The 20,159-nt window shown below is 33.3% G+C and overlaps 1 protein-coding gene across 1 annotated transcript; it reads right to left on the bottom strand.

Annotated features, from left to right (window-relative positions):
* Positions 1-11,042: 11,042 nt before the first annotated feature.
* LOC124535753 (dopamine D2-like receptor) lies at positions 11,043-19,567 on the bottom strand. Its single transcript, XM_047112070.1, has 7 exons — positions 19,458-19,567; positions 18,852-19,104; positions 17,220-17,407; positions 14,058-14,168; positions 12,927-13,136; positions 12,174-12,385; positions 11,043-11,503 (listed from the first exon to the last, which is right to left on the bottom strand). Exons 1-7 carry the CDS (start codon positions 19,514-19,516, stop codon positions 11,289-11,291), a joined length of 1,248 nt encoding a protein of 415 aa, XP_046968026.1. The 5' UTR covers positions 19,517-19,567; the 3' UTR covers positions 11,043-11,288.
* Between the last annotated feature and the right edge of the window lie 592 nt (positions 19,568-20,159).

Genomic DNA, 20,159 nt, shown 5'->3' with positions numbered 1-20,159 from the left:
TCGGAAAGAAAAATACATTCGACCGCGTAAAAAGAAATTAAATGGCATCCATTGTGAAACTAAAAGCAATGTCAATTGCCTTCTTGTTGAAGACTTTCTAATTTTGTCTCATTATCTGGTGAGATTATGGTTTCAACATTTCCTTCACTGATCTCAATGTTTATAATATAATAAATTGGGCACATTGAATTGCTCTTTATAATAGTGCACTAATTGTAATAGATCATCATCCCTTCATCAGATTTGATGGCAATCTGACCCAATTGGATGATCATGCTACTGGAGTTATTTAGTTACTATAGCCAACCTTCTGAAACCACTGAACTTTCATGTGCTTAATTTGTGTTTATAATTCATCACGTGCTCGGCGGTGAAGGAAAACGTCCTGAGCAAACCTGCATGTGTCCAATTTCATAGAAATTCTGCCACATATGTATTCCACTATTCCGCATTAGAACAGCGTGGTGGAATATGTTCCAAACCTTCTCCTCAAAGGGGGAGAAAGTCTTAGCCCAGCAGTGGGAACTTAAAGGCTGTTGTCGTTGTCGTTGAGATAATTCCAAAAATTTGACCAGCTTTAAAAGCAATGGAATAAGAGGTCTCAGGAATCATCACATCTATTTGATAATATCGTAAGTTGACAAGAAATCTTGAAAATAATTGATGCGTTACCTCGCTGGCCTGGAATTGGCCGTTTTGTTTAAAGTTTGGTCAGGAGGACATCAGGATTTCAGACGCCATGGTGGTTAATGCAAGTGATCTTGTGAATTTCTCTAAAAATTCAAGGTTGACTGATAGTTTATTAGTAGTTATTCTGGTCAAGTCAACGCCACTGACTCAAATAACCATCATTTCAGCAAAGATAAATCGACGCAATTCCAAACTTACGCAATTCAAAAAAGGGTTGGTATTAATTTTTAGTTCATTAAGGCTCGGGTAAAGGCATTAAGTGGAAGGATTCACCTATGTTCAATAGGTATTTGAGAGTATACAACACATAGGAGTTCAACGCCCTCAAGTCGTTGATAAGCTAATTTAGTTGAATAATTGTTTTCTTCGTTGTTTTCTTTTGTTTATCTGCATTTAAAACTCATTGCCAATCGAATAAAGCGGCGTGAGGTAACATTCCGTTGAAATTATTGTTATAAATTATCATCCGTAATGCGAATTCTGTTGCCTTTTATGCTTGGAAATAATCGAAGTATGACGTATGTGTTAAAATTTAATGAATACTTAAAAACATTCCGTAATCATCAGCAGTAATAAATGGGAAACATTATTGCAGTTTCATGTAATTGTTATGTCACGACTATTTTATTTTTCAAGTAATATCATAAAAATTATATATAATGCATTATTATTTAGTATGAAGTATTACATTTAGTTCGCCATTGTTAAATTTCTAAAAATTCAGACCTGAAAAGAAAGAAAGAAATTCAGCGTGACCGCTGTCTCGTCACATCTCCTAAACATACATATAACAAAATTGGAGTGTCAGCTTTTTCCTAAATGCGTATTTAGTCTTTCAGTCTGTTTGTTTGGATTTTACTGGTATATCTAATATAATAAGGCTACTTTAATTTTAAAATTACATAAAAAATAATAATAAACTTCCAGCTCGTCATTTTTCCCTACCGACAAAGAAATACTAATAATCCTTTACAAATGAAGACAAAATGCCATTAACTTCACTACTCTTGCCATGAACTAAAATGGTGCCTGCCTGCAATTACAATGAATCACAATCTTTAAAACGACACAGCAATAGTGTTGGACTATATGACGAGTTGGACAAATCCACTTAATAAAAGTGGATTGAAAGGAAAAGTTTTCAATAATTTGATACTATTGAAGTATATTGTCGAAAAGAATGGGCTTAAACCATTTCAAAAGGCTGATCACAATTGCGAAACGACTTAAGAACATCTGTAATAAAATCATCGTAAAAGTACATTTAGCTGAACAGAGCGGATCGGGCCTTTCTCTGCGGACAATGTGCCAGGAATTGACTTCGGGCTTCGAGACAACTCCACCATTATCCGCGTTTACGATTGGTCCAAAATATGGAAGAGCGGGTTCGATTTTTAAATTATCTTTGAAAGATTTGGTGATCGAAATAACTAGACCAAATAACTCTTATTTGCGATCTTCCAATTTAAATTATTATTAATTGTAAATTAATGTTACCTTTTTTTGTATACTATCAACTTTGTTGTCGTCATAATGGCCATAATAAATTTATTAAGAGTATGTACATTTTTAGTTTCAGTTCATTTGTTGATCCAAATGAACTCAAATTCTGTAATTCAATAGAAACATATTGAATTACAGAATGTGGAGTTTTAATTACCTATTTAGGAATAACATCGTGAAAAAATCTGTATGTATTGAGGTATTGTATTTATGTATCCACCCATGTATTCTATCATTGTATACGCAAATACAATATTTTCAAAAGAACTTCAATTTGACTATTTCGAAAATCGTCACCGCTTACATCTTGGACTAGAAAATGGTGGAAAAGTATGAATAGCATTCATGCTATCGTCGTGACACTCGGTATAGTCAGATCTCGTCTCCTGGGTTGATCAGCCTCGTATTATACCCTTTGTGATGAGATAGGCTCTCGATAGCGTACACAATAACCTACACCGGCCATTTACATTGTATTTTATGATTGAGGATCCGGAGACTTTAATTTTCTGAGAGTACTTTTGCTATGATCAATATTGCCTTCAATTATTCAAACAAATCTTGTGATATGAGTTGGGTTATCAAACTAAATCCGACAGAGATGGCGATATTTCACGTCTCAGGTTACGGATTGTGTGGTTTATTGCGAATTGAAAGAAATCGCTTATATTTCTTACACGGCTCGCGTTTTTTAGGAAAAATTGTCAGGAATGTTATTCATATGATTTTTAATACTTGAATCTTTAATGGTGTTTATACATTTGTTGGTTTGTGTGGTTCTAGTTATTGAAATACTAAATATTCATGGTGTTAATAGATAATTCTGGCGGTTTAACCATCTACCAACATAAAACTTTATAGTGGAATAATAAGACAATTCTAAGCCTACTAATATTAATGCCAGCTGGAAATTAGTAACCACAAAGAGATACCTACGAAGTTTCGTTCCGGTTCTTCTCGGTAGATTCTACATTCCGAACCGGTAGTAGCAGTCAATATAATGTTTAATGACGATTCATAGGTCTTTTTAATTCCTTGTTTACTTACCAACAGACACACAAAACTAAAATTTATTGTATCGGTTTTTGTAGCTTACTTTACTTAAAAAGACTTGAATTGAAATCTCAGACTTATGGACCCATAAATTTTATAAGAATGAACAAAATGGAATACAAATCTATTGTAAAATTAAATAAATAAATTTACATATATATCTATATAATATCAATTCGCAGACAAACAGTTAACTTTTTAACATCATATTAAGAAATAGATGTAAATTTTGTATAATAGGATCCTTTTTGCTTGGTTTAAAAATCATAGTCTATGACAACTGTAACTGGCATGCCAACTCATTGCTGTTTCGTTATTATAACGAATGCGTCGTTTAATTAATCCAGTGTAAAGACTTAACAAAGTATTCCATTGTAAAAACAATCCTGAATATAAAAACTAATCTCAATTATTTTTTAATAAAACTTAAAATTTATACATATAATAAAATTGGAGTGTCTGTTTGTAATATTAAAATAGCCCTTTTTAGGGTTCCGTAGTCTACTAGGAACCCTTATGGTTTCGTCATGTCTGTCCGTTTGTCTATCCTGTCTCGTTCTCCGCCGTTTCTGTACCGATTATCACGAAAATTGGTGGACAGATGTATGTATACTGATAATTCATAAATTGGTTTTTAAAATTATCGAAAAATAATTATCATTCATCTTATAGCTACGGAACCCTTTCATGTGCGTGTCCGACACGCTCTAGGCCGATTTCTTTACTCAATGCATATGTACATACACGGTACATATACCAAAATAACATGTTTTTGTCTGTCTGTCTGCATGTTTTTTCCGGCTAATCTCTGGAACGGCTGGACTGATTTCGACGGGACTTTCACTGTCAGATAAGTGATAAAACATGGATTATCTTAGGCTACAATTTTTTTTTTGTTATATGTAAAGGCGTACAAGGTCGTGAAAACAGCTAGTATTATTATATACACGTGAACGTAGTATATATCGATATCTATATATAGTACGGCTTAGAGATTGAAATAATTACTTGGATCATCGTGATCTGGCAGATTGCTTGGCTTAATAACAACGGAATTGCCTTGACCGTTCATCATTTCGGGATCGACTCAGCTAAAGATAAATGACTACCTATATATTAAAATAATCGTTTCTTACGTCTGTTTCAGATTAATAGATTTCGACACCGTTTTCACGATCGATAATAACACTATTATAAGGGTGCAAGTTTTTGAGGATGTATATATATTTGTTACACTTTCATGAGGAAACTAATAAACGGATTTGGATGATTTTTTTAATAAATATAATAGGTTAGACATCAAAATAATACATAGGCTACAATTAATAATAATGTTACGTTAGTTAAACGTAATATAACGATGCATATTAAGTAAGTGGAAAAAAATATAGCATATATTTTAAATGAATGTTTTCGATGATATTACATATTCAAAATGCAGGGCATGCCGATTTGCTAATAAAATTCGTTAAAGAGTCATATATTTGACGACCTCCGTGGTCCAGTGGTGTGTACACCGGTTTGCATGGGTATGCCACTCCGAGGTCCCGGGTTCGATTCCCGGCCGAGTCAATGTAGATTATCATTAGTTTTCTATGTTGTCTTGGGTATGGGTGTTTGTGGTACCGTCGTTACTTCTAATTTTCCATAACACATGTGGTCTTGTTCTAGATCAGGATCAGAGTAATGTATGTGATGTTGTCTCATATTTATTTATTTATTTACATATATTTTTTTATCTTGTTCCTTCAGTAATTATAGGAGGAAAATATCCATGAAATTGTACAATATCCTCCAAGAGTCCAAGAAGGAAAGGGAAGTTTTACTTGATGCTTCAACCTGATTGAAAGACTGAAAAACGAGAAAGGTATGTGTGTATAAATTGTAAATTTTGGGTGTGTAATGGCTGAACGATGACGGATCCAAAAATAATATTGCATACACTGATTTGACTAACATATAATTCAACTTACTTACTACTCAGCACAAAGTGAGTCAGCCAGGGTAACAGACACAAGGGATACAACACTTTCGTTCCCAACGCTGTAATGTACCACAAATTGATGTATGATGATGATATTAAGATAGCCTACAAAAAATATGTGTAAATTACGATTACTTTATTTTCTTTTATAATATATCTTGATTATTTATTTATGAGCAGTGCCGTAAATAGCCCTTTCTGCGCCCTGTGCGAGTTTCTATAACTGCGCCGTATTTAAGCAGACCCTTTGCCTATTTTACTGTCTCGCTCACTTAAACGCAGGTTCACTACTGCAAATGCGTTGCCCATTGACGATAAACACTAAACACAAATACGCTCGTGAGCTGCCGAAAAAATTAGTGCGATGTATGTTTTTAATGATACTAGCATGTAAATACGTTTGTATTAGAATAGAGTACTAGGGCCTTAGCGGAATTCTAATAACAGAAAAACGAAAAAACAATAGTCCTGCCCAGTCAGTCTATTCTTGCGCCCCCGAGAGTCTACGCCCTGTACCTGGGCATCGTTAACACCGCCCTATTTACGCCACTGTTTATGACTAACTATGTATTATCTATAAAGTAATTATGTATATTTATTTAAATGCATAGTTAGTCTAAAAGCACTTTTCCTTCTCTCTATTAATAACTTTCAGAGATGCAATGCCGGACGATTTACTAGCTATTTTATAAATTAACACCGTTAACAAACTAATAAAGACTAAAATCGTTTTTTTTTTTTTTATAGATTAATATTATAAAATATAACAAAACATTTAATATATTTATCTGTCTTTATAAAAATATGAATTTAAAGTAGTTTAGGATTGTAAATTATGTATATTATTAATATTTCAATTACGGTGAAGTTACAATGTTAGTTTTATAAAAAATTAATGAGAAAATATTTATTTATTTGCTTGTTGCGCTTTCACGTTGTACTAAACTGATTACTTTTTTAAAAGACAATCGTGATTCAAAATGCTATATAAGTAAGACACTTTTAACTTTGCCGTTTCGTAAATTCAAAATTTTTTTGTATATGATTAAAAAGCGTGGAGTGAGTACCTGTTGACTTCCAAGCAGGATATATTAATTTAAAAAATTGTATTTAACTAAAAACTTTTGTATTTTTTAAATGTTGAAAAAGAGTAACTACTGAGTTTCTTGCCGGTTCTTGTCGGTAGAATCTACTTTCCGAACCGATAGTAGCTTCACTTAATTGAAAAATGACGATTCAAAAGTGTTTATAAAAGCCGACTTGAATAAAGTTTATTTTGATTTCGTATGGCTTACTTGAACAGCACAGCTTAACATACATCATCAGTCTATTAATATTAATTTAATTTATTATTATGAACTTCAAAACATCCTTGTCATTTTTTATATTAAGTAAAAAGCGGTGAAAATTAAACAAAGATAATGTAATTTTATAAATAACCCTATTTTTATATGAATAAAATTAAACATAACAAAACAATTAATACACTTCACTGTCTGGTAAAGGCCTTACGACCTTCTCGAGATAAGAAAAAAGGCTAGTTAAATTTGTTCAAGTAACTAATTCGTAGGCGGCTGGGGGCTTTGAGTCGAGTAATTAAACTTTATTCCGCCTTCGAGATTCCGTAAATCGTTTACCGAGTAATTTTGACGTTAAGACAAATAAGTAGTATTAGGAGTTTAGTTCTATTAGTATAAATAACATTGATATTTATATACATATATTACTGGAACCCGCGGCTTTAGTTTCGTTTTAGGATGTTGTTTGTCACGTGTCAGGGAAAAAAGTAGCCATTTTTTTTTCTCGCTGGAAAAAACGCTTTACGCGGCGGCGGCATTATTTTCCCGCTCCCGCTCCGCGGCTTCCTTCTGCGACATGACATCTCATCAGCATCTCTGACCAGCACATCGAGCGTTATCAACGCCATGCTCAGTAGCGAGAGGTCTCCACCCATAGTCGCCGCAAGGATGTGCCTCTGGGGTCCCCACGCAGCACACTCGTACAGGGTGTGGTACGCCGTGTCCACTGGCGCACCACACTCGTGGCAGGAGGGTGTTTCCTCCCGCCGCGCTATCGCGTGCAGGTACTTACCGAAGCATCCGTGCCCGGTAAGTACCTGCGTCATTCTGTACGACAGTGTGCCGTGCTTCCTTTCAACCCAGCGACTCAAGTGGGGACGGATCGCCTCCACTGTCGCCAGGCCTGCTGTGGGTGACCCTAGATCCTCCTGCCATCGGACGATCAGGGCTTGCTGGGCTAGAGTCCTGATCCGCCCGATCTCCGTTAACCCTGGACGGTCGCCGCGGTCCCTCACCTCGACCCGAAACCGGTACACTTCCGCGAGCACCTCCGCCTGGAGCTCCCAGGGCGGATCGCCCGCGAGAAGTGTCGCCGCAGTCCACGAAACCGTACGGTACCCTCTGATGCCTCTCACCGCTATGACCCTCTGCGGCTTTCGCAGTAGGGCCCGATTTTTAGCGGTGAGGGCGTCTATCCAGATCGGGGCACCGTACAGCGCCATCGACCTCACTACGCCGGAATATAGACGCCGACATAGGGATCCCGGCCCCCCCACATTCGGAAGGAGGCGACCGAGAGCGGCAGCGGCGTTGATGAGCCTCGGGCCGAGATGGACAAAATGCTGCCCGAAACTCCATCGTCTCGACGAGCCTCCCATCGACCCCCGCCCAGAGGATTTCCCTGTCTTGGAGGTACGCCTCCAGCAGTCTCCTGAGATAGGATGGCACGCCATGATATCGGAGTGCCTCCCGTATTGTCTCAAAGGGAAGACTGTTGAAGGCGTTCGCCACATCGAGCGACACTGCCAGGACGATTTGTCCCCGGGCCACCGCCAGGGAAAAAAGTAGCCTACATCCTTTCTTGGAGTACAAGATTGCTTCATACCAAATTTTATCAAAATCAATTCAACGGTTTGGTCGTGAAAGAGCAACAGACAGAAAGAGTTACTTTCACATTTATAATATTGTGCCTACGTATTATCTTTTATTAATGTAAGCAAAAATCACTGTCCATAATGGCATCAAGAAACAAGTCGATATTCGATATGCTACATTGTCAATTAATACATTATTATATGTTCTGTCGCGGAGTCGCCATTCTGACATCGCACTGTAATATCGTCGTAACAATTAAATATTGTAAATTATATTACATATATCTATACTCAATTGCCTTTCATTACATCATCCACAAGACATTTAAGGCAAAATATTAATACAGATACTATTAATAGTGATGGTAACTGACAAGTGCCACAAAACTCAATAGCATAGAAAACATTTCTGCGGACTTCAAACTGTAAAAAAAAATGAACAAAAATATTTTATATAAAACCATTCTACATAGCGTAATTTAGACCCTCTTCTAAAATACCGTTGTCTTCCCAAATAAATAACATTTTCTATGCTTAAATGGTAAGGTCGGAGCAAATACTCGTGCCATCTTCGGTTCATAATTTTTAGTAATGGGAAAAGTGTTGCCCTATTTAACGAATGAAAGAAATGCAATCGCAGATTCAGATTCTGAATAAATAAATAAAAAATATATATTAATATTTACAAATAAAAAACCTTTTTTTAAAAACAGAATATTATATATTTCAAAATTATCATCACTTCGCATAGAAATTTAAAATTCTACTTGTACATAGACTTTTTGATTTTGAATACAGCCGCTTAAAAAGCTTTAGATTTTTACAAAGCACTTAAATTATATTAAATTTATCCTTTGGCATAACATCTATTTCCATTGTTTTAACGAAAATTATGTTAAAACTAATTAAAATTTAATTCTATTATCATCTTAATATATTCTTAATATAAATGAGTAATCATAGAAGAAAGGAACTAACATTAGATGTTACGATTATGTAATACTGTATGTAATAATAAATACTATATAATTACATAATTATTCACAGAATTCTTAAATATGTAATCAAATAAAATGCATGGACACAGCGCATGCAATATATTGCTATTATTTGCTTATAAATTTAGCTTAGTAAAAGAGACGCCAACTACTTACACTTTTTAGAATTACATGACTTAGAATAACATTACATAATTGTAATTTACATACAATATTATACAATATTCTAATATTGAATAAACTCTCATAAGAAAACAAAGAGATTATAGATATGGCTATAATTTACAATTATATAATACATTTTATAACAATTTATTTATAATAGGGAAGTGGATTATAACAAGGTTATAATAATATCTACTTAAATTTATTTGTAGGTTTGAAGTCTTAGAATTTATAAAATTTTAATACAAAGGTAATTTGAGCAAAGAAATTATCATAAATGGAATTTTCAAATACACAAACAGGAAATTACTTAAACGTGTAAATAAAAAAGTTTTATTGTATAATAGTGAGCATTATATAATTTTTATTACGATTCTGAGCAATAATCGCGAAACAGTTTATTAGACACATAGTCACGATAATTTCTAGAATAATCTACATTTGAAAATTATTTCTTTATAATTTTACACCAATTTTTATAGGAATTTCAGCTATTTTTATGGCACAAAATCATGAAAACACTATAATATACACACTACAGTATCAAATCGCGTCGTGCATATTCTCGTCATTGGACACTACGAATATTTAATTCGAGTGTTATCAGCGACATAATTATTTTAACCGAAAATTACATAATATTAATTCTGAATGATGTAATAAAAATATTTAAAATATCACTTTTAGGCGAAATGTAATGCGAATTTCGATAGATTAAAGGGTCGCAAGTGATTGCTAATTATAAATGTATAACATATTTTGTGATATAATATATTATGTACACGGTCTTCACAAAGATGAAATGTACAGCTCTGTTCTCATATGTTGCAGCATCATGTTTATAGATATTTTATGTATCTCATGAAATAAGTTATCCAATGCATATTTTGAGGGAGGTCTTGAGCATGAATGTGTATGGAAATAGAGGAAGACGATGATCAATGAAATTATGGATTGTGTGATAGAAGATATGGCTGGAAAGAATGTTACTTCTGAGATGACGTCAGATAGAAAAGCATGGAGGAAAAAGACATGCTGAGCCTACCCCAAGTTAATTGGGATAAGGCAAGGATGATTACCTATATAATGCAAAAATTTTTTTTATTGAATTCTAATAGAAGCGTATTCAAATTAACAAACCACTCAGCTTGATAAAGTTTGAAAATATTTGTGTGAGTGTAGTTGAGATTAAATATATTACTGATAAGAAACCATCTTTCTTTATTATTTTCTATGAAGATTCAGCAAACTTGAATTCTTTGTGAGACATTATTATTGGACGGAAAAGACGAAGCATCGACTAAACTAAACAGAAACGAATTCATATGTTTCATGCAAGAAAAACATCATAGGAATAATTTGCGTACCATTTTCTTTTAGATAAATTTAAGCCACCGATTTTTTTATTTGCGCTAAGAGTATCTTAAATACTTAATCACAATGATACTTAGGATAAATAAAATTATAATATTTAAAGCTATTCTTAAATATTCGCATTGAGTTTTTTTTACATAGGAAATAATTAAAAGTCTAAAATTAAAAATATCACAACCTTAAAACAACTAAAGCTGCAATAACATTTCTTTATAATTTGGCAATATTTTGACTAAGACAAAACTTTACATTATACAATTTATACTGATATTCGAGTAGAATATACCTTAGCATATAATTACAATATAATATATATTTATTAAGACATTAATTCTAATAATTTTGATATGCTAAGATTCTACATAAACATTTACAGTTACTGAAATATCACAAAGTAATAAACTTTATTCAAGATATATATTTGGCCGTTTAGTAGATCTCCCGAAACCCTTAGAAAAATGATAAATTTTATTCGTTGTCATAGAATATGTTAAAGTTTGATGATATATAATTCTTAACGACATACATTGAAAGCGTCACCACACAGATATCATCTCTATTAAATAAAACATCTGGTTATACTTATTTTGGAGATCTACTGAGTGAAAACGACCAAATAATCTATGGGCTAGGTGCTGCACTTGAGTATTTTCCTAAAGGCCTTCCTAAACTCAGGATTGAAAATGGTGTAGATGACAGGGTTTAAGAAGGAGTTGATGTACCCGAGCCAGGTGTTGAGGATGAAGACCGTGACTCCTGGGGAGAACTGAAGGCCAAATTTTCCGCAAATCGCGTCCAAAACGTTGCAAGTGAAGAATGGGGTCCAGCAAAATAAGAAAACGCCTGAGAACAATACAAATTACAGGTTAGCAGATATATTAATATTATTACGTAATATTTAATGAGATGTTGATGATATAATCATACGTAATCAGCCTGAAGGTAATTAATAACATTGGTTTATAATTCTTTCTTTATAAGATAAATAAAAAATAACTTTGTTCAAAGTAATAATCTTGGGATCGAATTAAAACAAAATTGTTTTTCGTCTCTTGTAAGTTATTATATATAATTATTTTTATACAATTAAATAAAGAAATAAAATAAAAATAAGCCAACGATATCAATACTTTCCAAGTTAGTAACTTCCAACAACTCTCACAAGGACCATTTGCTAAAGTTGAGAAATTATTTCCAAAAACTAACTTTTCGCCGATCTTACGAAAAATCTTGCAACTAGTTAGAAAATTTACTGATTGACAGAGTTCCGAGGAAAAAAATCTCGTTACCGAACAATAAAGTTCAAGAAAAAATATATTTGTAGCAATTTTTCGATACGGTCATTTATTTTCGAATATAATAAGGACCATTTTTGTTTGTAATTTATTGACAATACTGTTGTTGTAAAATTTACGAAATCGGTGCCTATTACCTTTTCTTACGAGTATCAAAAGATTGAAAAGTGAGTAACCTTTTTAAGAAAAGCGATAGCCCCATAAATATTAAGACTTACCTAATACAATAGCCAGCGTCTTTGTTGCCTTTCTTTCTTTTTTAGCGGATGATTTTTCTCTTTTCTTTTTGCTCGCCTTATTGGCTTTATAGATAGTAAATCGTGCGGTCGCAGCGCTGGCCTTTCTTTCCTTTTTACAGGTCGATCCGTCGCGAATGTCGTAGTGACTTGATCTCAGGTCGTCATCCGATCGGAAAGCAATTGATGCGTTTCTACAACAAAATCACAATGTCTGAATGAAGGAGATTAACTTATGAATGTTTTCAAACGTGAAACAATTTTATATAAATAGTGAATCACGTTACTTTAAATAAATTCAAATATTTTTCAGATTTAAAATATTAACATCGCATTTGAAATAAACAAGATCTGCGATAACTTTGCCTTTTCTTTAAGTAAATTTTATTTAAAAATAAGACTTGTTAATGAATACAGAATAAGTGTTTTTGTAGTTGTCGCCCGCGGGGTTGCTCGCGTTTGTAGGATTTGGTTGTCATATGTTAAGGAAAAAGTAGCCTATATCCTTCGTTAGAGTTTAAGTTAGATTCAACCTAAACTTCATCAAAATCGGTTCATTGATTTGGTAGTGGCAGTGACATACAGACAGAGTTACTTTCACATTTATAATATTAAGTATAGGTTATTTGTGTTTGAGTTCTATTTTGGTATTTTTCAAGTTTCATTTTATTTGAATTCAGAACAAATATCTACGTAATGCCAGCGCCGTCTGCTTAAATTATGGCAATTGATTACCTGGAATCCGCATCAACTCTCTTTCCATTTTTCTTCCATTTTGATTCACAGCCCATATTTTTCAAGACCGTGGCGTCTTTTAGGGCAGGAGATGCGGGCGGTGATACGTGCTCTCTGATTGTGTCTTCTATGTTTGAAGGTGCGTATCCAGAATCATTATTACCATTTGGATCTGGTATTGATTGGGATTTGAAACTTTTTTTGGGTATCCTAGAAGAAATTTATTAATAAAATTACTTATCAAAAATTCCTAATTGCCTTATAATTATCAGGGGTATCCTATATTTACCAGTGAATAAATATAACAATGTTCAACAAAGATATATTGAAATTCGTGATTTCCCTCAGTTTTCATGTGTTTCATTTGTGTTGTGTTGTACATACAAACATCGCGAGGAAACTAACCTTATTTTTTTCCTTTAACCAAAATTATTTATTTTAATAACTTGGTGGGTAGGTACCACCCATTGATCAGATATTCTACCGTTAAACAATAGTACGCAGTATTGTTGTGTTCCGGTTTGAAGGTTGAGTGAGCCATTGTAACTACAGGCACAAGGGACGTAGCATCTTAGTTCCCAAGGTTGGTGGCGCATTGACGATGTAAGGAATAGTTAATAATTCTTACAGTGTAATTGTCTATGGGTGATGGTGACCACGTACCATCAGGTGGCTCATATGCTCGTCCGCCAACGAATTCCATAAAAAAAATATAATTGCTCGAAATAGTGAATTATAGTTTCTCTTTGTACATACAATATTAGATGAATAGTGCTTGTACAGAATATATGTAACTACAGTCATTGACATGAAAAATTATAGAAATTAATAGTCCAATACAAAGTAAAGAAGAAAATCACGAACAGAATCCTTTGTATATGATTCAACTTCACAGTTGAAACATATGTTGATAATAACTTTATATTAACACGAAAACATTATTATTTTGGTCCAAAATATAAGCTAATCTTTCAAACAACCCCCTTCGATTCCTAAACGTGACACAATATCGTTACACAATTGTCCTTCAAACCCTCGTCCCCTAATATATTCCCAAGCATCACAAACATACAATACAGACTTATAATTACATTACGAATGTTTCAATGGTTGATAGTAAACAATATTTACTTAATCTTATCTTCCGGTACAGTTGCCAGCATAAATTCCGTTGATTTATCATTTGGGATCACGTGGCACTCTTCTGCATCAGCTTCAAGATCGACGGAGCGCTTGTCGAAACTAAAAAAACATAAGAATACATTAATTGTTTAAATAAAACTAGTTATAACGGATTTGAATCGCATATATTAATTATTTTTGCCATCTTTTGGCATAGACTCACGGTGTCTACCCGTGACCACGAACGCTGTAAAGTGCTCGAAACGTCGGGATGCCAAAAATAATTAATATACGCGATTCAAATCCGTTATAACTAGTTTTATTTAAATGTGTAATAATCCCAAAAATTTTCGCGAAGACAACATTTATACATTAATTGACGAAAAAAGGTCGGTATATCCAAATAAGCCATAGTTATATCGGCCAAAAATAAATAATTACTTTGGGGAAAGAACAACTAAATATACGGTACCAAAATTATTCAATAGAAATGTTATGCTAAGACAAAAAACGAAATAAGCAGAAAACTGTTAGAGATTAAGTTAAGGGTTTTGTTTCTCGATGAAGAAAAAATGCCGACACGATTAAATTATATTTAAGCTAATTTTAATAAAGCTATGTTTATGTAAAGTTAATACTATATTTGTATTTATGCTAAAAACATTTTTTTTTTGTATAACAGCTTGGCGAGAGCTAATTTTTTTGTAAAAACTTTCATAATAAATATAAAATATAAATAAAACAAAGCGATGAGAAGCATAGACATACATTAGGTACCACCCCATCTTTCCGTTATTTATTATATAGTAGTACAGTCAGAGTAAGAAAACCTTCGTTCAATCATTTCAACAAATCATTTCCTTTATCAAGTCCTAATATCTTAGTATCTTTTGAATCGAAACATCAAATCATTGCGACGCAATATGTCATTCTCGATCGGTGAAGCAGATTATCCGCTCATACTGAGCACACGAAAATAGATCTTGAGGTGACGAAACTTTTCTCACCCTCAGAGATCAAATATTTCTATTTAATCTTATTTATCAGGTTGTTTAAATGTTAATATACTTAAATTTTATAGGCGAAAGAGTCAACTAAATATGGCCAAAATAATTTTATCCATTGGTCGTGTAAAATGTGCAATAACAATTTTAGTACTATAAATGTATTTTTAACCGACTTCAAAAAAAGGAGGAGGTTCTCAATGTTTTACAGGTGGTCCCATTGTCAGGAGATCAGGATCTGATGATGGGATCCTGGAGAAATCGAGGGAACTCCTCAAATTTTATAGGCACACCTATAGTGATTTCGGTTTTATTCAAAGTGCCTTGGTCATATGCTCACGAAAAGTGACATTTGATGAAGTGGAACTGATGATGAAGCCCACAACTGGTAATCAGAACCTATTAGTAAGTAACTATTTTACGGGTTTAGTTCTATTTCAGTCGTCAAGCAATTGATGTTAGTAAACATGCCTATGATGAAGTCTAGCTGATGGTGGACTACCAGGAGAACTCCTCAATGATTAACGGCATTGCATCGGGAAAAATGGTATTGTCTAATTGGCGATGAGCAGTTAACATTAGGCTATTGTAATTTAGGTAACGCTTAATTTGAGTTGCAGTCCACATCGTATTGAAACGGCGTTGAGTTATGTTTAGAGTCGAAAGCCGAAATGTACTGAGTATAATAAAGTGAATGATAAACACTACCAATTGTAATTATAAATAACAAAACAACACTGAAAAGCAGTAAATAAATTTTTATAAATAAAAAAAAACCGCCTTCAAAAATGAACTAAAGAGAAAAAAATAATCAGTTACATCCATATCCAATTTACAATTTTTTAATCACCTTTTGAAGTCGGTGCCAACAAAGTAAATAAATTCGTAATTTGAATCGATAGTAAGGTTTGTCTAATGGTGTCATCTATACAATAAATATATTTAGTTTTTGTATGTATGTATTATGTATATATATTAGCAATGTTGGCACTTGGCACCGACTTTGAGAGGTGATTAAAAAATCGTAAATTGGATATGGATGTAACTGATTATTTTTTTCTCTTTAGTTCATTTTTGAAGGCGGTTTTTTTTTATTTATAAAAATTTATCATGTCCCTTATTAAGTCTTTAAAAAGAACATCAATGAACTGTTAAATTAATGACTGCTAATTTTTAATCTCTAACATTAATTTTAATTATTATTTTTTGTTGTAATTATTATTTTTTTAATTCTTTATGTAACTACTCTAGTTCCTAACTTCCTATCTTCTTCTTGTCCTGCTTCAGATTTCTATTAGATTGATTGATTTCTACATCAGTAAAAACTTAATTGGTTTATACATTATTTTACTGTTATTTTTCATATAACTGTTCTATGTACTATGTATAAAATATAAAATAAATATGTTGTTCATTAAAGTGCATTGAAATGTACATTATTAAAATACACATAATTCAAGCAGAATCTTAGTGGTTTCCTATGACTTTAAAACAGATACGTCCGTTATTATTCTAAGAGATAATAATTAATTTCATATAGTAAGGTTAATGTCGCGATAACTTATGTTCAACTATATCGAATTCCAACCAAAATTAATTAGATCGGTATCTATGTCATTACTAGCAGTAAATTAAATATTAATAATAAACACGGTGTAATTATTGAAACCACAATATATAGACTGTTTATTGGCGGTTAAGCCTATTTGGGCCTTATTCCAAAAAGTAATGCTTGTTTTTAACTGATTTATAAAAAAGGAGGTTATCAGTTCGACATGTGTATGTAAGATTGTTAGAATTTAATTGTATTTGAATGATCCATTTAGGTTTCCAAGCGCGTGTGTTTAATTTCGTAATCGTATATTTGTATGTTTGTCCATGAATTTCTTAAAAACTAAAAGTCGTATTCAGATGATCATTTTTAATCTAAATTGAAGTATACTTCAACTTAGGCAATGACGGATTTACCAATAGGCTAAGTGGGCTGGAACCTAGGGCCTGGATATAGAGGGGCGGCAAATTTAGCCCAAATTTGTTATTATCTTACAGAAATAAAAAAAAAAGAACTTATAATTATATGTATACACATTACGTCCGTAATCCATTAACTCGCCACTACTATTTTTCCAACCCTCTATGGGTTTTATACTATGTAGTGATACCATACCTGTCTTCGTGATCGTCTTCATTGCTACCGGAGCCAGTGTTGGTAGGTCGGTCGTCCAACGCTGTTTCCAGCTGTCTCGTCTGAGCTACATTCTCTATAACAACAGCCGCTGTTGCCCCGGTTATCGTATCACCAGATACTGGAGGCTTTTTGGCCGCACGTTGTTTCTTAGCTCGATTTCTTAATGCCTGTGTTCAAATATTTTCTTTAATAACATAATTATAATGTAAATAAAACAAATCTTTATTTTTATTATATAGGTTGGCGGAAATGTGAGCCACCTGATGGTGAGTAGTCACCAGCGCCTATGGACCATGGCGTTGTTAGAAATATTAAAATTCGTTACATCGCCACTGCGACACCAACCTAGGGTACTAAGATGTTATGTCCCTTGTGTCTGTAGTTAGACTGGCTTGCTCACCCTTAAAGCCGGAACACAGCCATACTGTCCTGTTGTTTGGCGGTAGAATATCTGATGAGTGGGTGGTACATAACCAGACAGGATTGCACAAAGCCCTACCACCAATAAAAAATAATCTTTATTTCTTCTCTAAAAACAAGCAATAAAGTTACAATATTTGTTTATAACTTTAGATAGGAAAACAATTTATTTATTTATTAAGTGACACTACATTCCATAGGAATATTGCATAAAATAAATCAACTTCGATAATTAAAAATCTAAATTTTATGGGCCATAATTCTTGCTTGACAATATTGGCTGTGAGGTAAAACTTTTTTTATAATGTATAAACTTTTCCCCTGACATTTAATAATGCTATTCTGTGAGAAAAACTCGACGTTCACCCCGGAAAACGATCGTGAAATATATAAATATAGTGATTATGATTCAAATTATTACAATAAACTTCAATCAGAGAGAGAAGACAAAACCAAGACACGAGTTAGGACTTTGTAACATTTAATGATTATTGATCAACAAAATAATCAAACATTGCAAATCAATTTTCCATATTTCACAAGTGGAAAAGGGTTTTACTTATAGAAGAGCATCACTGACGTCATCTTACCTGAGCCACACATTGTAAACTTAATTAATGATTTATTTTATTAATACTGTCATTTCCAATTTTTCCCATGAAACTATTCTATTGAGATTGCTTATTTAGGGCAAGTATCACTGAAGAGTATGCTGTATCAGCGACCCGGCTTTACATGGGTACATGATATGTATCGTTATATCATGACCAAAGGACATAAAGTAATTATGAATTGTAATCTGTATGTTATTCTGATATACCTATAGAAAAATAAAAAAAAAAATTAAGTAAAAGTAAAAAAGTAAAGTAACAGCCTGTAAATTTCCCACTGCTGAGATAAGGACTCCTCTTCCTCACGATTTTTTCCTTCACCGCCGAACACGAGATGAATTATAAACGCAAATTAAGCACATATATATAGTGGTGCTTGCCTGGGTTTGAATCCGCAATCATCGGTTAAGATGCACGCGTTCTGACCACTGGGCCATTTCAGCTCCACAACGATAATAACGCAAATATAGATCCTCCATCCATCCTCACAAACTTTCGTGTTTATAATATTAGTAGGACGTAAGATAAACAGGCTTTTGATATATATGATTACATAAACAGTGTCGATACTGATAATTACCTTAAATATATTATAGTAGAGGAACATCATCATGATGCATGGAATGTAGAAGGAACCCAGTGAGGAGTAGAGGACGTAGTTCTGACTGTTGAAGAGGCACTCGTCAAAGTTCCTGTCCGGGGTGTCGTTGAGACCGAGGACGATGGGCGCCCCGATGGCAGCGGAGACCAGCCACACGAGGACGATGGTGAACCAGACGCGCGTGTTGTTTTTGTGTTTCGCATACTTTATTGGCTGTGTTACTGCTATATATCTGAGAAAACAATTATCATTACTAATGACAATTTGACAAAATTGACCACTTCAAGTGAGATGAACAGTGGTGTGTAACTGATGAATATGTTTTTGTTGCTTTTTTTCAGACATGTTTAATTTCATCGGTCTATTTCAACTCAACAAAAATCTTAATAAATTATATACCTAAACCTTTCTCGTGAATCCCTCTGTTTGTCCATGAAAACCGCATGAAAATCTGCTCAGTAGTTTTGGAGTTTATTGCGAACTTACAGACAGACAGACGCGGCCAGGAGACTTATTTATAATACCTTATACTATGATATTTGGTGATTGTAATACAAATAAATCATGTCAATATATTTAGCTCACCTATCAACAGAAATGGCGACTAAATTAAATATGCTCGAAGTAGAAGATGTGACGTCCATCGCGATGTATACATCACAGATGAAAGCCGGCAAACCCCACGATCCGTGCACCTGTAAACAAAAATATATTCTAAATCAATATTATAAAGTTCAATTTCGAACACACAAACAACCGAGCAAAATCCAATTGGATTCCCAAATACAGTGTTCAAATAAATCAACGCGATTTGAGTAATTCCATCGGTTTCTTTTCGAACTTGTCAATTTTGTTTGAAGATATTTGTAGCATTTTTCTACTTAAGCGTACTTATATTAAATTCGATATCGTTTTTTGATATTTTTTTCGGTAATTGATTGGAATGAAATAACAATTGATTCTTGATTTTTTTTTTATTAACAAACAAATGTGAATTAAAAATAGTTACTGTATAAATCTAGACAGCGTGAAACGGTGGCAAGGTTTTTTATTGGCACTACAGTTTATTTTAAATATATGTCTTTGTAGGTACTTAATATTATTTTATAGATTAATTAATATATAAACAAAAAAAAATCTATTAAATATGATGACACAATCCATTTTTTAAAAGTGAACAGAAATAGCGGGGGTTTCAATTCAATGTATACAGGTTTTAAGGGACCCTGGGCTACAGACCTGGGGCTTCACATAAGAAGACCATCCTAAGATAGAGTTTATAATAAC

Source organism: Vanessa cardui, chromosome 15, assembly GCF_905220365.1.
Source record: "Vanessa cardui chromosome 15, ilVanCard2.1, whole genome shotgun sequence".
Lineage (NCBI taxonomy): Eukaryota > Metazoa > Arthropoda > Insecta > Lepidoptera > Nymphalidae > Vanessa > Vanessa cardui.
This window is presented reverse-complemented; position numbering and strand designations above follow the sequence as displayed.